We start from the raw sequence: 19,750 nt of genomic DNA on the forward strand, positions 1-19,750 counted from the left end.
AATGCAGATGTAATAAACCACTCTTTTCACCAGCTATTCTTCTCCATGTCCACACCGCCGCTCCGCCGCCGCTTCACCACCCAATCCAGCCACCTAGCCGGCCAAGTGCTGGCGGCGATAATCCAAAACAAACCCTTCATCACTCCCCCTTCACCCCACCACCACAATTGGACTTCAGAAACAGTGATTCAAGTTCTAAGATCAATCCCATTACACCTCTTCCAATCCCCAAGATCAATCGGCCGCCAAAACACCTTCCGCCACCGCTCCCCTCTCCGGCAAAGAAACCTCCGGCAAGAAACAATCAAATTCCAAAAAGGGGCTCTCGTTCTCGGCCCAGCAGCTCACAGAGACCCAAAAAGATTGAATCTTGGCCTCGAAAAAGCACTCGATTTCTACTATTGGGTGGAGACCTATTTTGGGTTTCAACACGATGAGCGAACTTGCAGGGAAATGGCTCTCGTTTTGGCGAAAGGTAATCGAATGAATTTACTTTGGGATTTCTTGAAAAACATGTCGGGGAGGTATAAAAGTTTCAATCTTGTTACCACTGTGACCATGACTTGCTTAATCAAGGCTTTGGGAGAGGAGGGTTTGGTGAATGAGGCAATGTCTGCGTTTTATCGAATGAAGCAGTTTCATTGCAAGCCTGATGTTTGTGCTTACAACAACGCGATTTATGCACTTTGTAGAGTAGGTTTTTTCAAGAAAGCTAGGTTCTTGCTGGGGCAAATGGAGCTCCCGGGGTTTAGATGCCCGCCCGATGTGTTTACTTACACGATTTTGATTAGTTCGTATTGTAGGTATGCGATGGAGACTGGTTCTAGGAAGGCCATTAGGAGGCGGGTGTGGGAGGCGAATCACTTGTTTAGGTTGATGATCTTTAAGGGCTTTGTGCCGGATGTGGTGACGTATAACTGCTTGATTAATGGCTGTTGCAAGACGAATAGGATAGGGAGGGCGTTGGAGTTGTTTGAGGATATGGAGGAAAGGGGGTGTGTGCCTAATCGGGTTACTTATAACTCGTTCATTAGGTACTATAGCGCGGTGAATGAGGTTGATAGGGGTATCGAGATGTTGAGGAGGATGCAGGGGAGGGGTCACGGTGGTCGAAGCTCGAGTTCTTATACGCCCATTATTCACACGCTTAGTGAGGTGGGGAGGTTGGGGGAGGCAGTGGAGTTTCTGGTGGAGTTGGTGGAGGGGGGATCTGTTCCGAGGGAATATACTTATAGATTAGTTTGTGATGCGTTGGATTCAGCCGGGAAGATAAATTTGTTGGATGAGAAAGTGCGTAGATGCATTGAGGGTGGGATTGGAAACCGGATTAGACAAGCAATGAAGGTGAAACCGAGTATGAGAGTAGACAAGAACTTGGGGAGTAAGTCGACTTCCACGGAAGATGCTGAGGAGTGGAGTTAGTTAAGGGGAGATCAGTTCCGAGAGAGTATGGTTATCCGGGTATATGGATTTGGTGCGTTGAGAGTGGGATTGAAAGCTGGATTTGACAAGCAATGAAGGTAAAACCGAGTATGAGAGTAGACGAGAACTTGGGGACTAAGTCGACTTCCATCGAAGATGGCGAGGAGCGGAGTTAGTGGCTATGCCATTCGCGATTCACCCCACTGTATGTTCTTCACTGAAGGTGATAATTTGGTCTTGAGATATTTTTGCAATGGTTTGATGAATATATGCATTAATTTAGAATGAGTTTTGGACATTTCTGCTAAATATAAAACTATTTCTCAAAGTGAGGCTGTGCTTAATAATATTTCAAGTAGGGAATGATTCAGTTACAGTGATTCTAGTGTGTTATATAACTGAGACACATCAGCTTTAAACATTTTTTGTGGTTTTTGCAGTTGGTTAGTGTGGGTGAAAATTGGAAAGAGTTCTCCAAGTCTAAGGGCATCCGCAACTAAGCGCAGAGGGCGTCCTTAGGCTAAGCACGCGGCACCCACGCACCATATGCATGCTTGAGCGAGCTCTTATGTCGGCCAATGGGTGCGCCGACACGTTGCTACCCAAACGGCTATTTTTTTATTTTTTCTTTTTTTCCCTTTTTTCCATATATATACACTCACCCTCGATGACGAATAGGATTACTATTTACTAGATATGGTGTACATTGTTTTTATTTCTGATTTTTTTAATTATGTATTTTAAAAATTTGAATTATGTACTATTTTTAGTTATTTGGTTCAATAAAAATAGTCTTTCGGAAACATAGCTAAAAACCTCCCACCGTCCCGAAAAATTGGAGTCCTATTTAGTTATTGCACGCATTTTAAGAATTGTAAAGAAAAGTGAGTTGAATAAGTTAGTCGAATATATTAGTATATATATTAGTTTTACAACATGATTGGAATAAGTTGGTGGAATGTGGAGCCTACTTATAATTTATGGTAAAAGTGAAATATGACTTTTATTATGAGATGAACCGGAATGACAAAACAACTTTTATTGTGGGACGGAGAAATATTCATATCATTCATTATCAAAACTACTTTTTCATTGACATTTAGGATTTCTTCTATATAAAATTCAATAAATAAAAACTCAGAGAATTCAATTATTACTGCCTTAATAAAGTATTTCCTTTATCCCTTAAATTTTGTCATTTTTTTTTTTCATCCCACAAAATTTATCGCATTTCACTTTTTACTACTTTTTGTAGGGGACCTGCCATATATTCCACTAATTAATTCCAACTCACATTTTGTTATGAAACTAATAATACTGCTATAGTACATAAAAGTAAGACATACTATCCATTAACTTTCTCAACTCACTGTCTATTACGTTTTTTAAAATCCGTGTCCACCCCGATCAAAGTGTGACAAAACTAAAGAGACATGGGAGTATATTGCTACTTCAATTATAGTATTATATATGTATTTTTTTTTATATTTGTGTTCTCTTTTGATAGACATGAGATCATCTAACATCAAGTTCAACATCAATTTTAATAATATTATTATTTTAATATAAAATTTTAAATTAGAATATTCTATTGTAATTATAATATTATTAATATTATAAACACGGCCTAGCCTAGTAAAACACAATAATATTTCCAAAATACAAGTATTTATGTCCCAAAAACCATTTCTCCCTCTCCTCACCCTATTTTTTCCGATGCCTCCAACTCTGTGTATCACCGCCGCCCAGGTCTGCCGTGAGCAGCAATTGTTTTTTTTTTGCGCGTAGCATTTTTGCTTCTCTTTTTCATCAAACAAAATATTCCGTCTCCATAAATCTGGTATATTTCCTCTAACAAAAATACACAAACAAGTGGTCTTTTTATTTACAATTTTTAGAAATAATTTGCGTTTGTGCGCAAATATAAAATATATGTTGGAGGAGTAATTTAATTTGGAGGAAATATTTGAGATGACAATGCATGAAATAAATTGGAAATGGTGGGAAATGGTTAAGGAGAGGCGTGGGAAACTAAAAAACTCTTTACTTCTCAAATCTTTCAAGTTTCTTACGAATGATACTACTTTTTTCTTCTCTGTTTATAGGCATCCCTTAGTAATTCTATTATTCTCCACCCCACTTTTTAGGTATTCAATATCTAGAATTTTCTCTATAAAAATCTAGATATTTACTAGATAATACTATCTACTATCTAGGGAATTCTATAGTATTTTTACTTAGAATATCTAGATATTCTACTACTTAATTCTAGATAATTCTACTATAAAAATCAATAAAAAATTAATTTTATTGGTTTGAAGCCAGTGCTCTGGGTGCCACAAAATCTTGATGCCAACTTACACTGCCAAGTGCCAATAGTTTTTATAGCAGCGCAAACACATACACATTAGAGCAATATTGTGTTTTCTGAGCTCATTCATAAAAAAAGTCTCCGACTTTGAGGAATTTCATTAAGTAACAATACATAGTATATCACCTAAAAAATAGATGAAATTACACTTCAAAATGTTACATATGTATGGACCCTTATCTTCCCTTCTCTGTCACACAATGCAGCTAAAAACAATCCATTTTTGGATAGAGAGAATATCTTTTTAAGTCCACGAACTTTGCCAAAGTTTTATTTTAGGTCTGTAAACTTTGAAAATATCATTTTAGGTCCATCAACTATGGGTTAATATCATTTGAGGTATTTTGATTTTTTTTTGGATGAAAATTCCCTTAAGACCTTCAAAGGTCAATTTGGACAATTCTTTCGCCAATCATCTCGCGACAGAGACATAGAATCCAACAATTTTTAACGGAAAATTTTTATATTTAAATTCAATTTAGATATTAATTGATCTCCATTTTGAAATTCATCTCCTATGACAATCCAAATTAATAGCTATCTAATTTCAAAACAAATTAACTAAATAGAATTCACACATCACCTATAGTAAATTATTAAAATGCAATTTAGATTAAAAAATTAAAATAAAGTATCAAGTCCCAATTCACTATCATTAAATAATTAGTCATCTAATAATTGAAAAACTAACACATATTTTTTACAGTAAATTTTAATTATATTTAAATTCAATTTGGATGGTAACTGAATTAAATAGTATATTTAAAAATATTATTAGACTCTACGTCTTTGACGCAAGATGAGCAGCGAAAGAATTGTCCAAATTGCCCTTTAAAAGCCTTAAGGGCATTTTCGTCCGGAAAAAGTTTAAAATGCCTCAAATGATATTAGTTTGTAGTCCACGAACCTAAAATGATATTTTCAAAGTTCACGGTCCTAAAATGATAATTTGACAAAGTTCGTGGACCTAAAAAGATGTTACCTCTTTTAGATATTTCTGCTAACTATCTAACTATTTCTCAAAGTGATGCTGTGTTTAATAGTATTAAATGATTCAGTTTCAACTTTCAATGAATCTAGTGTGTTATATAACTTAGTTACATCAGCATTAAACAATTTTTGTGGTTTTTGCAGTTTGGTTAGTGTGGGTGTAAAGTAAGAAAGAGTTCTCCAAGTCTAACGGCATCCGCAACTAAGGGCTAAATTCTATAAATGGGGTGGTCTGGAAAAATGCTTCCACCAATAGGCTAGTTTTTTTTTTTTATTTCTGAGAATGGGTGTTACGCATTCTTAGAATGCGTGTTTAAATACGCATTCTTAGAATGCGTATTTAAACACGCATTCTAAGAATGCGCAACTAAGTGATTTCGGCAGTCAAAACACAAAGTCAACAATTCAAACTTAAAAACGCATTCTTAGAATGCGTATTTGAAATACGCATTCTTAGAATGCGTATTTGAAATACGCATTCTTAGAATGCGTATTTCACCTAAATATAATTCTCTCCCAAAACAGAATCGGGCAAAAGCATTCTGCCCTTGCGCGAACTCCAGCCTTCTTGCCCGCGAATCTCTTCCAAGAATGCCACATTTCCGTCCGATTCTTGCATAAATCGCCCAAATTCATCTAATTGTTTCTCCCTCAAGGTAAGTTACTTGCTTTCTTCTTAATTTAGCATTATATCCATAGTTTATGGTGAAAATTGTGATTCTAGGGTTTGTGGCTAAAAAAAAAATTTAGGTTGTTGGTATAAATTGTATGTTCAATGTGTGTTATTAAATACTAAGATTTGGTAAGTAGTGTCTTTTGAATTGTTAATTCGTAAGATTTGGTATATAGTTTATTTTTAAGTATTTAAATTTTGAGATAAAGTTGTGTATGTATTGCAGGATTATGGACACAGAATCTATTTGTGTCCTTTTATATTGGGATGGAAGAATAGTACAAATTGGAGGAATTGGTTTGTCTTATGAGCCACCCGTGGCAAATGCATATCTTGTCTTAGATGAGTTTCTTCCATATAATGAGTTGGTTAGCAGAATATGTGATTGCATTGGAATCAATGTGAGTGAGTATATGATTAGTTTGACATGGAAACGTGCAATTCAAGTGGGTAATGGATATCACTTTGTGGGCGTTCGACTTTGCGATGCATATATGAGGGATATGTTTGCAACAGCTATCCAATCAGGTCAAATTGAGTTATTTGTTGACTATCAAGCTAATTTAGCACAACAACGTACTCCACATACGGTCGTTGTCTATCAATCTAGAAGGGGACAACGACAAGTTCAAGATAGAGTACAATATGATGATGGGTCATCTGGACATAATGAAGTTAGTCGCGATCCGGATAATGTTGGTGATGATGGGTATGGTTTTGGGGATGATGGGTCTGGCTTTGGGGATGGTGGGTCTCGTTTTGGGGATGGGGGACTATCTCCCCATAATGAAGTTAGTGACGATTCTGAATCTGAAGACCTTGTGTCAGAAAAATCAACAACCCTACCTGAATTGAGTGAAGAATCAGAAGCAAACCAAGATGCATCCGACAATGAGACATTGAATGTGCCTCGTAGGTACGTCCCAGTAGTCCCGCCAAGTGGGCAGGAGTATGAGCATCCAGGGTTATCTTATTTTCGTACTCTACCGACGACAGAAGGTAACTACTATGAAAGTAACCATGATGATTCCGAATCTAGCAGTTGGTTTTGGGATGAGAAGAATCCTACACGGATTGGGTTAGGAACCAAATTTGATACCAAGCTACAATTGAAGACTGCTGTTACTTTGTGGCATTTGGAGTCATCCACAAAAGAATATTACGTGGTGGAAAGTAAACCAACAAAGTGGAATGTGGAATGCAAAACTCTGAAGCCACCCAAAGAGTCGGAGAGCACGAGCTCAAATAGGAGACGACACAATCAAACAGGTTGTATTTGGAAACTTCGGGCAATATTGAGGAAGCACGACCGCAAATGGGAAATCAGACAATGGACTGATAGACACACTTGTGTAGGTAATCCCAACTCCAGGGACCACGCCAACGTCTCATCAGATATGGTGGCTTTGTGTGTTAAGCATCATATTCTAAAGGACCCCGGGTATACACCTAATTCCATTATTGAGGATGTGAAGCAAAAGTATCATGTTGAAATATCCTACAAGAAAGCATGGTATGCCCGGAGGATGGCTATAGAGCTTGCTTTTGGTGGATGGGAGTCATCATTCGAAGATTTGCCTAGTTATATGATTGAGTTGCAGAAGCGCACCCGTGGAACAATTGTTGAGTGGCATCATGATGAACGACATAGTACCGAGACACGGAAGTTTTTCAAGTATGTATTTTGGGCATTCGGGCCGTGTGTGGAGGCTTTTCAGCTTTGCAAGCCAGTGCTAGCAGTTGACGGAACTCATTTGCGGGGCAGACTCAAAGGTAAACTTCTTTGCGCTGTTGGATTTGATGCAAACAAGAAGTGTTTATCTGTTGCTTATGCAATTGTTGATAATGAAACAAGTGATAGTTGGAATTGGTTTATGAAGTTAATCAAACTTCATGTTATGAAAGGCGATAGAGATGTTTGCATTATATCTGATAGACACCCGGGAATGTTGAATGCAATGGAGTCTGATATATGGGAACAACCACCCCGAGGAATACACCGATTTTGCTTAGTACATGTACGGAAAAATGTGTTGCAGCATCACAAGGGTGTGAGGGTGAAGGGTCTAGTGTGGAAAATGGGGATAGCCACAAAGGTGAGAAAATATTTCAGGAAAAGACGCCACCTAGGAAATGTTAGCCCAGAGGCAGTTGAGTACCTTGGGCGTATTGATGCAGAGCAATGGACAATGGCATACGACAAAGGTCGTAGATGGGGTGAAGCAACGACGAACATGGTAGAGGCATATAACAACGTCTTGAAAGGAGCCAGAGATCTACCTATTAGGGCTTGTATCGATTTAACATTTTGGAGAACAATTAAGTGGTTCCAGACAAGATCAACAGAAGCGGCACAATGCCAAACTGAGTTGACTCCGTGGGCGCATGACAAATTGACTGAAAATGATGCAAGAGGCCGAAAACATGTGGTTAGACGAGTCAACACTCTGGCGGGCAGGTATGATGTCTTATCGGAGGCACGATCCAAAGGGAAGGGTGGAAACTCTTATGAGGTCAAGTATTTGAGAAAAAAGTGTAGTTGTGGGAAATGACAGATGTGGAGGTTGCCTTGTTCTCACGCTGCGGCAGTTGCTAGAGATCGAGGAGATAACATTCTACGCCTTGTGAGTAAGAACTACTTGAAGTCAAATTGGGTGAAACAGTATTCTTTTGGTTTTCGTTCACTTAGGCACCAGGACTACTGGGAGATACCACCATGGACATTGGAGTGTTCAGTGGGGCAATTTGTTCCTCGTTCCCGCGGTCAGTATAGAAAAGCAAGAATACAGAACCAGATGGACGAAAATGAACCTGATCAACCCAGGCGACAGAGGAGTTGTAAGATCTGTAGACAAGTAGGGCATGACAGGCGTAACTGCACAACGGGGAGCACTGTGTGATTTAGTTGGACATTATTTACTACTAGACTTTATTTGGTTTGTAACTAGACATTATTTACTAGTATTTGATGTTGTTGGACTTTATTTACTACTAGACTTTATTTAGTTGGACTTTATTTACTACTATTTTCATTTAGTTGGACTTTATTTACTACTAGACTTTATTTAGTTGGACTTTATTTACTACTAGACTTTATTTAGTTGGACTTTATTTACTACTATTTTCATTTAGTTGGACTTTATTTACTACTATTTTCATTTAGTTGGACTTTATTTACTACTAGACTTTATTTACTACTAGACTTTATTTAGTTGGACTTTATTTACTACTAGACTTTATTTAGTTGGACTTTATTTACTACTATTTTCATTTAGTTGGACTTTATTTACTACTATTTTCATTTAGTTGGACTTTATTTACTACTAGACTTTATTTACTACTATTTTCATTTAGTTGGACTTTATTTATTACTATTTTCATTTAGTTGGACTTTATTTACTACTATGGAAGAATGGATTAAAAATTAAACAAAATGTAGTTAAGTTGAATATCACAAATGTTTACGTCTAACAAACAACCACAAACTACTTGTAACCACTTGGTGTAAACTTGTTTGCAGCTACCCCTTTGGATGTACGCGAAGATGTTCTCCTAGTAAAGAATTTTGTTATAGTCCGCGCCAATCCTTTACTGGAGGAAGCTGCCTCTAAGTCCTTACGAGCCGACTCCCCAGAGTCATGATGAGCCTTTGTGCGTGACTCGCGCCAAGTATCATCATCTGAAGCGGCCTCTTGTGCCTCATCTTCCTCAGCATCATCATCCACTTCAGCCTCATCCTCCTCCGGTGTTTGTAATCTGACTCCAAAATATTCATCCAGGTTAACATCAGCATAACAATCGGCACCCCTCATCTGTGAAGAGGATCCAGCATGCCAAGAAGCACGAGGTGGGTCACTGCATCCCGAGCCCAGCTGCGATAAACTTGCATCCCGTCTAGACCCCGGTCCGCCCATACGGACACCTCTCCTTCCTTCGCGCCTACCCTTTTGAATGATTGGTCTTGTAGTGTCAATCGCTGATCGCTGGGTAGGCACAAAATCAAGACGATCAGCCTCCCCACATGTTCTCATACAAGACGACACCATGTTCAGAGCACGTTGGATGTCCGGATGATATGCCGTCTCAGATCCATTAAGGCAATGGTAGACATTGACCAACGTCTCCATCTGCACATAACAAAGTCATTTTAGTAATGATAATGCATTATAAACACAATGTTAAAAAAAAAAACTTATTACCATCATCGTATGTGTAGAGGCGGTCTCATGGATGCCTGGCTGGCCATGGATGCCGGGTCTAGTAATGTAAGTTACAGTGATGGTCCGAAACCAATTCATGTAGTCCGTATTCGAGGCTTCTGGATACACTCGCTGTTCTATTTCTCCCCGGTTACTCCAATATTGGATGTAGTTAGCATGATGAGCTACCCAATTTGTGGTTGACTTACCTCGCCGCGTACTTTCCCATCTCTCAAACACGTGGAATCGAGTCTCATTAGGAAAAATATGTTGGGGGAAGCCAAACTGTCACGTAACTCGATGACCCCAATGCGGCTCCATAATATGATAGCAAATGAGGTAGTTAGTGCATCCCCAAACATTCATCCCACGCTTGCACTCATCTGGTAGAGGACGACCCAAATACGGCTCCCAAATAAACTGAAAGAAAAAAGGTTAATAAAAGTAAAATTTTCAAGCAAGGAGATTATGAAATATTTTAAAAGTGGCACCTGATTGTCATGCAAATGAGCCAACTGTTCCCTATAATAACTTTGGACATGTAGCGGCGCTCTACTCACATTCAATCGTCCCCTCCAACTAATTATTCCAAAACAATAATTCATTATTCCAAATAATACGAAAAAATTATAATCACGTGATATAGCTAAGTTATTGACAAAGAATAAAGGTTTAACTTACATTATGCCACAAGGTGTCGTACCATCATACTCAACCCTATCAACAATCTCGGGTCGAATATTGGGTATACTCTCCCAAGCCCACATCTGTAGAAGGGCCAATGGGCCACCGATATCTTTCCTCTTTTGACATGAAGCTTCACAAAGATAGTGATATAAAGTGGCAAGCGCTGCTGCACCCCAACTCAGTTGTGAACACTGATCCTCGTCAACTAGTAACAAAATATGGTGGAAGGGAATTTTTCTCCCCGAAGTGTCTGGGATGATCAAACAGCCTAGCAGGAGTAGTACAAATATACGTGCATGCTGCATGTAATAATGCTCAGGTAGATCGTCGTCAAGACGGTGGCTAACAACCTCCTTCAGTGTAGAGGCATTAAATCCTCCCAACTTCAACTCAGCCTGACTTGGTTCAATACCCAAAAGTGACAAACACGTTTCCATCCAGTACTGCCTCGGGTAGTTCACTTGTGGAAGGATAACTGGTTCACCATCGACCCTTAAACCCCAAAGCACCTCGATATCCTGAAGGGTCACTGTAGCTTCACCAACTGGAAGGTGAAACGTGTGTGTCTCAGGACGCCACCTCTCAATCAATGCCCCGATAAGTGAAGCGTCCAACATTTTCGGTTTTCCACAGTGGCATATGCCACCAAACCCCATCCGCTCTATATGCCCCAACACACGGTCATGCATTTGAGCTTGAAAAATGTTATTATCCAATTTGCGCGGTTGGAAGGGGTCTGTATCATTCTCAGAGATTATGCTTTCGGTTATGTGATACGGTTGCAAGTAAAGTACGCTCGGGTCTTCGGGACCACAATACAAAGGATCCTCACCAGTTGATGATGATGCCATTGCTATATATACATTAATTAAATTTTATTAGCATTGAACATGCACAATAACATACTACTAGGCAAATCTAAATTGAAATAAGTAAATTTATGCATCAATTTAATTTCCAATTCCACCATTGTTCTATTTGCATTGCCTAATAAAGAATTAATGCATGATAATGTGTCACAATCTACATGCTACAATTAAAGAATCAATTCATAATTCATACATACAAAAGAATGCACAATAACCCAATTCCACCATTGTTCTATTTGCATTTGCATTTCTTGTTTCAATTCTTGCAAAAAAACCCAATTATATACAAACCCTAGGGCAAAGGGGAAACATGGATAGAGAGAGAGATATAAATACCGTGGAGGAGGCGGAAGGTCGGCGGCGGCGGCGGCAGATCGGCGGGAGGGGCGGCGGCAGATCGCTGGTTCCGTTCGCTTCTGCCCGATTCTGTTCTGGGAGAGAATTATATTTAGGTGAAATACGCATTCTAAGAATGCGTATTTCAAATACGCATTCTTAGAATGCGTTTTTAAGTTTGAATTGTTGACTTTGTGTTTTGACTGCCGAAATCACTTAGTTGCGCATTCTTAGAATGCGTGTTTAAATACGCATTCTAAGAATGCGTATTTAAACACGCATTCTAAGAATGCGTAACACCCATTCTCAGAAATAAAAAAAAAACTAGCCTATTGGTGGAAGCATTTTTCCAGACCACCCCATTTATAGAATTTAGCCCGCAACTAAGCACATGGGCGTGCTTAGACGCTAAGCACGCGGCACCCACGCACATATGCATGCTTGAGCGAGCCCGTTACGTAGGGCAATGGGTCTGATTTTTTTTAATTATGAATTTTAAAATTTTGAATTATGTATTTAGTTTTAATTATGTTATTTTTAGTTATTTGGTTCAATAAAAATATTCTTTCCGAAAAATAGCTAAACACCGCCGTTCTAAAATATTGAGATCATTCGTTATCAAGACTACTTTTTTCATTACCTACGGGTTATAGCGCAGTTGACAGCGCGGAGCTGTGGTGATCTTGAGGTCACGGGTTCAAACCCTGCCACCCGCTGGGAGACTTTCGGCCTTAATCCGCAAGCCTAATCCAATTGACTTTTGGCCTTAATCTGCAAGCCTGGTCGAGCAGGATTAATCCGATTTCACCGAAGGTGAGTTCGGAACACATGTGATAAAAATTTTTTTAAAAAAAACTTCTTTTTCATTGACATTTGGTATTTCTTAAACATATCATAGAAATCAATTATTACCGCTTTAATGAACTAGACTAAGTACTATTGCTACTTCGTCTTCAATTATATCATATGGAGTATGTATTTTTTATACTTCCTTCGTCCACGAAAAATAGAGCACTTTACTTTTCTGTACCCACTTTGGAAAATTGACAAATAAATAGCTAAAGTTGAGAAAAAAAAAAAGAGAATAATAAAGATAAAACTCTTCTCTACATTATTCTATGGTAATTTACTTTCTCTTCATTTTAGCTATTTATTATCATTTTTTTAAAATGAATACGGAAAAGTGAAATGTCCTATGTTTTTTTGGACGGAGGGATTATAATATTTGTGTTCACTATTAGATAGACATGTTATCATCTACTAGCATTAAGTTAAACTTATAAAAAGTTATATATAAAATTAAATATTTTAATATTATTATTTAAACTTCAGCATCGATTTTAATATAGTAGGGGGTATTATTTTAATATAAATTTAAATTAGGGTATTCTATTTTACTTATAATATTATAAAAATTCTAAAATTATCAGCCCAAAGCCCATTTGACACCTACAAATAAAACCTAATAAAAGCTCTCGTCTTCTTCAAGCGTTTTTGCTTTTCTTCTTCATCCCTTGGCCGTCTATTCAAATTCAAAAATACGCAAAGAAGAGGACTTTTTATTTGTAATTTTCAGAAATAATTTGCGTTTGTGTGCAGATATGGATGATGCCGTTGACACAAGTTACCGTCCAGGTCGAGATTTTGTGGACGATGACAGGGAACCTTTGATTAATCTCGACTCCACGGACTCGACTGAGCTATGGCTCATTCAGATACCTCTTGATCAGGTATTGTTGTGCATCCTGTGCACCAATTCAAGGAAAACTAAGATTTTTTATTGTGTTGAATTATTGCTGATTTTGCAATTCTAATTTGGAATTATCTCAACTAGTTGCTAGCTGCTATGGTGCTTCAGCATCCAACTGATATCAATCAATTCCCCCTTTCCTGCATATTTTGCTATTTTAGGTTATCTTTTCCTAGTTTGTTAGAGTTTTCTTCAAGCTTGACTCTTTAGTAGAGTCTTATAAATAGGGCTTTGTTCCGTGCTTTTGAATTGTCGAGAAATATTAGTTTTGTTTGCTCCATTCGATTACGATGCTGCATTGTTCTCTAACACAATCCAATCACCTGTTTGAGTGTTGTAGAAGTTTTTGAAGATAAAATCATTAAATATAAGAATTAAGAAGAAAGGATTATTGCTCCTTCATTATCTTTTCAATTAGGAGTCCTTTCTATTTTTATAGTAGTGCTGGAGTTATACAGTTTTTTTAGATAAATGAATAAGTTAAAAAGGAAATGACTGAATTTCCATCTTTTGTTTTACTATTTCTAAAATCAATTCAAAGAAGTGAGTTTATACTTCTACCTGTTTGATTTATTTATTGTTCATTTCAGAATCTTGAATTGGATGGGCAACAAGTGTGCCTTAACCTTCAGGCTGATGGACATATAGGCTCCTTCGAGAGTTCATCTGGTAATTTTTGAGATCTTGTTGTCGAGTCACTAGTAGTATGCCTAGTATCTGTGTGTTTGCTATATTTCATATTGAAAATCTGTTGGCAGGAAAATCGTATGAAATGTATAGCATGAAATCCCAAGGTACAAAGGAAACAGTCTTTCTGGCTTCAGGATCAGAGGCGAAAATTGGTATATATTCTAAAGGCTCATGTTGGTAAAATTTGTAGTGCAGTGATTGGTTTCATATCTTTGTATTTTGTATAACAACAGCTGGGAAGATCTCCAGGCACGTTTCACTGATTCACTACCCCGACCCTAGTGAAGTGCAAAAACCCAGTATCTTGAACATTAGTATGTCTCAGAGGTCTTCCATGACTACCTCATCTTTGTCTGGTCGTCGTTTGGCCACTCCTAGTCGGAGTACGAAGACTAGAAACTCTCTAGGAATGAGCGGCTATTCAACTCCAAGTAGCAGAACCAAGAGTACAGTTACTGAATCAGGGGAGCCTTCAAAGTCTTCAAAGAGAAAACGTGTGGATTCAGCGCAAGATTCAGGAAAACCCAACAGCGCTGTTACCTCTATTGATTCTGTGCAGCACTCTCAGGAAACAAAGTCGAAAAAGAAAAGAAAAACCGAAAGGTGAACTGCACGATACTGAGCAGTGCGTTTGATCATGCCTTGATTCGAAATGAGAGCATGTCTCGAAAAAAGACTTTGCAGGGCTGTTCGAATTTAAATTCTGTATTCCTTTCATCAGTTGGTATTTGCATCCCCTTATGAACTTAATGAATTATGTAGAAAATTTGAAAGTTCAATTAGTGTCACTGGATTCTTCATTTATTGCTTAAGTTTTATTTTATTTTCGGTTGCATAATTTTGCATTTTGTGTATCTATTATATCCATTATAGTTATCTCCAGGTTCTTTTTTTATCTAAAAAAAGAAAATTACATATACTGTTTTGCATTGATATGTTAACTGCTCCAATTTTTCAATAGTTGCACTTTAGCAAATATGTCAAACAATTATGAACCACCAAAGATAATAAACTTGAAGTGAAGAGTTCAGGTTGTGCCTTACATTTTTTTTTTCCTTTTACAGAATTTTGTAAAAATAAAATTGGACTAAAAATATAAAAATTGTGGTGAAAATATTAGGAGTATTGGTCGATTCGTAAATATTGTGAGAGAAGTAATAAAAAAAAGAAGAAGAAGTGAAACTAGATAAAAATTTGAAAATCATTTCATCAAATTGAAGTTGAAAAAAGCACATATTTTTACATTTATGGATTTTTTTTGCGCCAAGCACGGTTTAAAAAAACTGAAACACAAACCCCAAGCTTCGAAACACATTAAAAATGGCGGGTACCTCAACGAAAGATCGCAAGGAGTGATGGGCGATTGTAGAGGTATTCGAATATTTTATGATAGTCGAATTTCTTTTTCATTGAATTTATGGTTACAAAGTTTTTCGGTGTTTTGTTGGCTGTTTGATTGATTGATTGCATTAGGCTTATGTATACTGGAAAAAGATGGACATTGCACATACTTTCTGTTTCAATTAATAGAGTTACGAATTGCATTTCTGAAAATGAGAAGCTGAGCATGTTTTGATTGTTTATAATTATCATGATAGCCTTATCACATTTTGCGGCCATTTAAGCTCACAACTCACCAGTTGCAAAGGGAAAGGGGTTTATCCATTTCTTGATGTTCCTATTTTGATCTGAGTGTTATTAGTTAAGCTAGAACATAAACCAAATAAAAAATGAAGCGTGGTGGAAGTAACAAAAGAAAATAATGAGATGGTATTGTTTGCTCAAGATGAACTATGAGCTGTTTGTCAGAAGTTACTATTGATTAGCAAGTTAGCTGCAGCTGAGTCGTCATCTTGGATAGATTCCAGGCAAAGTACAACAACCTCAATAAAATTTTAGCCATCTATACAATATATTAACCATGTAACAATTTTATATCATTTCCTCAAGTCAACAATGAGCAGTTGTTATAGGTTCAATCATCTTTTTTTTCTGGATTGGAATTTGCAACAAACTTTGCTTCCTTTGTGTTTCCAACCAACAAGAGAATCTGAAAAATGGCTTACAATCTTCAACCTCTCATCTCCATTCTTGAAGGAATCCTTGATCCTCACCAAACACTTACACGATGGATTGTCGATGAAAACAACCCTCAACTCCACTCCCTCCTCCATAAAGCTACTTCTCTTCAAAAGCTTCTTGATAAATCTTCACTCACCATACTAGACAGCCAAATAAGAGAAGTAGCACATCAAGCTGAAGACATCCTTGAATCCCACATGGTTCATCACATGCTCTCTGGATCTAATTGTGTGAGATTCACTCTTTCAACTCCGGATCTGCAGCAAGTAGCACAAGATCTTGATTCTGTTATGGAGCAAGCGGAGAAGCTTGTGAATACTGTTGTGGATCAAGTGTTGAAGGCCGTGGAAAGGGAGGATAACAAGAAGCTTCGAGAACTTGATTCTTCTATGGAACAAGTGAAGCTCGTGGAGAAGGAGGACAAGAAGATGTTGTCTAGCAGTTCATCGAGTTCCAAGAGTCTGTGGTGGGAATTGATGCAGATCTGGTGCAACTCAAGGATCGGCTGACCCGTACGGAGAAGAAGCTGGAGATCGTCCCCATCGTTGGTATGGGTGGAATAGGTAAAACAACTCTCGCTCGAAAGCTCTATGAAGACCCATTGATTGTTTGCCACTTTGCATATCGTGCTTGGGCCATTATCTCACAAGATTACAATATGCCACAAATTCTAAAAAGCCTTCTTTGTTGAATAACTGGAAACGAATGTGATCAACGTACTAACGAGTTAAAAGATATCTTGTATGGTAGAAAGTACTTGATTGTATTAGATGACATATGGAGCACAAAATTCTGGGATGAGATAAGGATGTACTTCCCAAATAACAACAATGGGAGTCGCATTGTGATCACTACTAGGGAATCTGATGTGGCAAACTATGCAGACTCTTTCAGTTCGCATCATCGGGTGCAATTGCTAAGCAGGTTAGAAAGTTGGAATCTGCTACACCAACTTGTGTTTGGAGAAGAGAATTGCAAGAAATTGGTCAAAAGATAGCCAGTGATTGCAGTGGGCTTCCTCTAGCCATCAGTGTCATTGGAGGGATGCTATCTAAGATGGAAAGATCAAAAGATGTTTGGGAGAAAATTGGGGACAATGTAATTGCAGCAATTGGTGAATCAGATTGGCAATGCCACAGTATATTGTCTTTAAGTTATAACCACTTGCCGAATCACTTGAAACCATGTTTTTTATACATGGGAGCTTTTCCTGAAGACTTCGAGATTAGTGGCTCCACACATGTACAATTGTGGGTTGCTGAAAGATTTGTAAAATCAAATGGGGAAATAAGTTTGGAGGAAGAGGCTGAGGATTGGCTAAAGTCTCTAATAGAGAGGAATCTATTTTTGGTTAGAAAATACAAAAAGAACGGAAAACCAAAGAGCTACAGCATGCATGATATGTTGAGGGATCTGTGCATTCTGAAATGTGCTGAAGACAAGCTTTTGTATTAATGTCACATTCTCTAATACACGCCGCATCATATTTGACTCATCAAATGGAATGGTCAATGCTAATGTTCCAATAGGGTCCATGTCACTTACTCGATCTTTTATATGTATTCGTAATCACCGCAATCAGCTACCATTTGGTGTCTTTTCCTTGTCAAGATTGCTAAGGGTGTCGTATCTCATTAATGTCAAGTTCACTGAGTTCCCAACTGAAATATTTGAATTCATCAATTTACGCTTCTTAGTTGTCGGCTTAGTTCCCCGCTTCGCTTCAAGGCCTATGACACGTAGACGTGTAAAGATACCTAGAGGAATATCAAGATTGAGGAATTTACAAACCTTGATTGCTCCTAGTTGCGAGTTTGTTGTGCTGTCTGAGCTATTGCTGCTCTCTGAGTTAAGAAATGTCAAGGTGGGAGGATTTGAGTTGTTAAAAGATGAGGAAATGAACTATAGTGTTATGAAGAAGCTGCAAATGATTTCAGTTGTGGGTGTAGCTGAAGAGGTAACTAATTTGGATGCTTTCCTCAAAAGAATTCCAAATATAAAAAAATTGGCAATTAATGGTCGCTACCGAATGAAATCCACTACATTTGATTTTAGCCATCTTCACAAACTCGAAATATTAAGTTGCAAAGGTATCAAAACCATACACAGTTTTGATTGGCGTTTCTTAGTTATATTTCCTTGTAATATCAGAAAACTAGTTCTGGATGAGTGTATAATAAATTCAAGAGTGTTGAGGACTCTGTGTGCACTACATAAGCTGGACGCGCTCACGATAAAATCATGCAGATTTCTGAGCGATGAGATGAAATATGAAGTAGAAGAAAAGTGGGAGGTAGCAGATGGAGATGTGCTGTGTTCACTGCAGCTTCTATATCTTGAAGATTTGAGGCTTGTGCGGTGGATAGCGGATGAGACCAACTTCCCTAGACTCCGCCACCTCTATTTATATAACTGCTGTGAACTAGAGGAAATCCCTAGCGGCATCGGAGAAATTCCAACTCTCCAAGTAATCAATTTAGCATCTTGCACCAAATCCCTAGTGGCATCAGCAGAAAGGATTTTGGAGGAGCAATCTGAATACGGCAACGAAGATCTCAAACTGAGCATCTCATGATCCCACAATCGGTGATATTAAAAGGTAACCAACCATTTCAGCATCTTTGATTTTTGAAGGTAACCATTTCTGCAACTTGAATATTGTGAATGCAATGCGGTTTCAGCAACATGTGGGGCTTAAGTAGGATTGACAACTTCATTTATGATTAATATCTTATTTATATATATCTTTTCTTCTTCGTAAAATGTTCAAGTGTAAGGAGTCGGATGCTACAAGCTTTTTATCCTCAGATGGAGGGCAGGAGAGACTATGGAACGAGCCAGCACGCCACAACTCACTATTTTCTTGCAAGCTGATGAGGCCAACTTCCCAACACTTTGGACTTGTTATCAAGGCTACTTGTTGTGTCTTCAACTTTCTTTGCTGAACTTTATTTATGTCTTTGATCACCTTGTGTTGTTCTTAACACTACTATTACGTGTATATGAAGATATTGATGCATTCAATTTCTTGAATATCGACTTCGAGCTTCATCATGAAATTAATACTCCAGAGCTTCTCTGGTATGTTCATACAATTCCATGAAGCCTTATATTTTCGTGCCTTTTATGAATTCCTTGATTACTTCATCACTTTGCTCTTTGAATTTGAAACTAGATTGCTTTATCCGAATTGATTTCTTTTGTACAGTTTTTATACGAGGCTCTACTCTTGTCTCATGTTCGGTTGCATTTTTCTCAAAGCTCCGTCGCCACAATGTCAAGATTACATGACTATACATCTAGCTCCACTCCTATAGTGAGAATGTGTAGATTTAAATAGTACTCCCTCCATTTCTTAAAAATAGAGACATTTGAAACGGCACGAGTTTTAATGCAAAATTTGGTTCAGGAAAAAAAAAGTAATGGAATTAAAGTTTGTGGATTATAGGACCCACTTTAAGTTGTTAATTGTAGTGACATAAGTGGTAAATAAATTGATGTAGAAGGGTGTAAAGATTTTCAAAAAATGGAAAGTTTGAAAGTTGTTATTTTTAAAAAATTGACTTAAAAAGAAAGAGTTCTATGTTTAAGAAATGGAGGGAGTAATAATAGTTTGTACTTTATTTTTATCAGTAGTAGTAACAATTTTGATTTGAATTTAATTGCGGTTTCTCATATAGT

At 37.7% G+C, this 19,750-nt stretch overlaps 2 protein-coding genes and 2 pseudogenes across 4 annotated transcripts; all 4 read left to right on the forward strand.

Annotated features, from left to right (window-relative positions):
* LOC125218878 (Pentatricopeptide repeat (PPR) superfamily protein) lies at positions 1-2,225 on the forward strand. 2 transcript variants are annotated; one of them, XM_048120667.2, is made up of 2 exons: positions 1-1,645; positions 1,863-2,225. In XM_048120667.2, the coding sequence occupies exon 1, from the start codon at positions 46-48 to the stop codon at positions 1,420-1,422; it is 1,377 nt and encodes a 458-aa protein (XP_047976624.1). In that variant the 5' UTR covers positions 1-45; the 3' UTR covers positions 1,423-1,645; positions 1,863-2,225. The 2 variants fall into 2 exon arrangements, with proteins under 2 accessions (XP_047976624.1, XP_047976626.1); XM_048120669.2 differs by having other exon boundaries at positions 1-1,627.
* Positions 2,226-5,686: 3,461 nt separating this feature from the next.
* On the forward strand, positions 5,687-8,356 carry LOC148933774 (uncharacterized; annotated as a pseudogene).
* Positions 8,357-12,993: 4,637 nt separating this feature from the next.
* Positions 12,994-14,791, forward strand: LOC125219210 (mediator-associated protein). Its single transcript, XM_048121123.1, has 4 exons — positions 12,994-13,277; positions 13,888-13,966; positions 14,056-14,139; positions 14,221-14,791. The coding sequence occupies exons 1-4, from the start codon at positions 13,149-13,151 to the stop codon at positions 14,592-14,594; spliced, it is 666 nt and encodes a 221-aa protein (XP_047977080.1). The 5' UTR covers positions 12,994-13,148; the 3' UTR covers positions 14,595-14,791.
* A 1,163-nt stretch (positions 14,792-15,954) lies between these two features.
* LOC125220751 (putative late blight resistance protein homolog R1B-16) lies at positions 15,955-19,126 on the forward strand (annotated as a pseudogene). Its single transcript, XR_016134378.1, has 2 exons — positions 15,955-18,668; positions 18,841-19,126. The product of XR_016134378.1 is annotated as a putative late blight resistance protein homolog R1B-16 (transcript).
* The last annotated feature ends 624 nt before the right edge of the window (positions 19,127-19,750 follow it).

Source organism: Salvia hispanica, chromosome 1 (assembly GCF_029641045.1).
Source record: "Salvia hispanica isolate PSC_SH4W2 chromosome 1, Shi_PSC_v1, whole genome shotgun sequence".
Classification (NCBI taxonomy): domain Eukaryota; kingdom Viridiplantae; phylum Streptophyta; class Magnoliopsida; order Lamiales; family Lamiaceae; genus Salvia; species Salvia hispanica.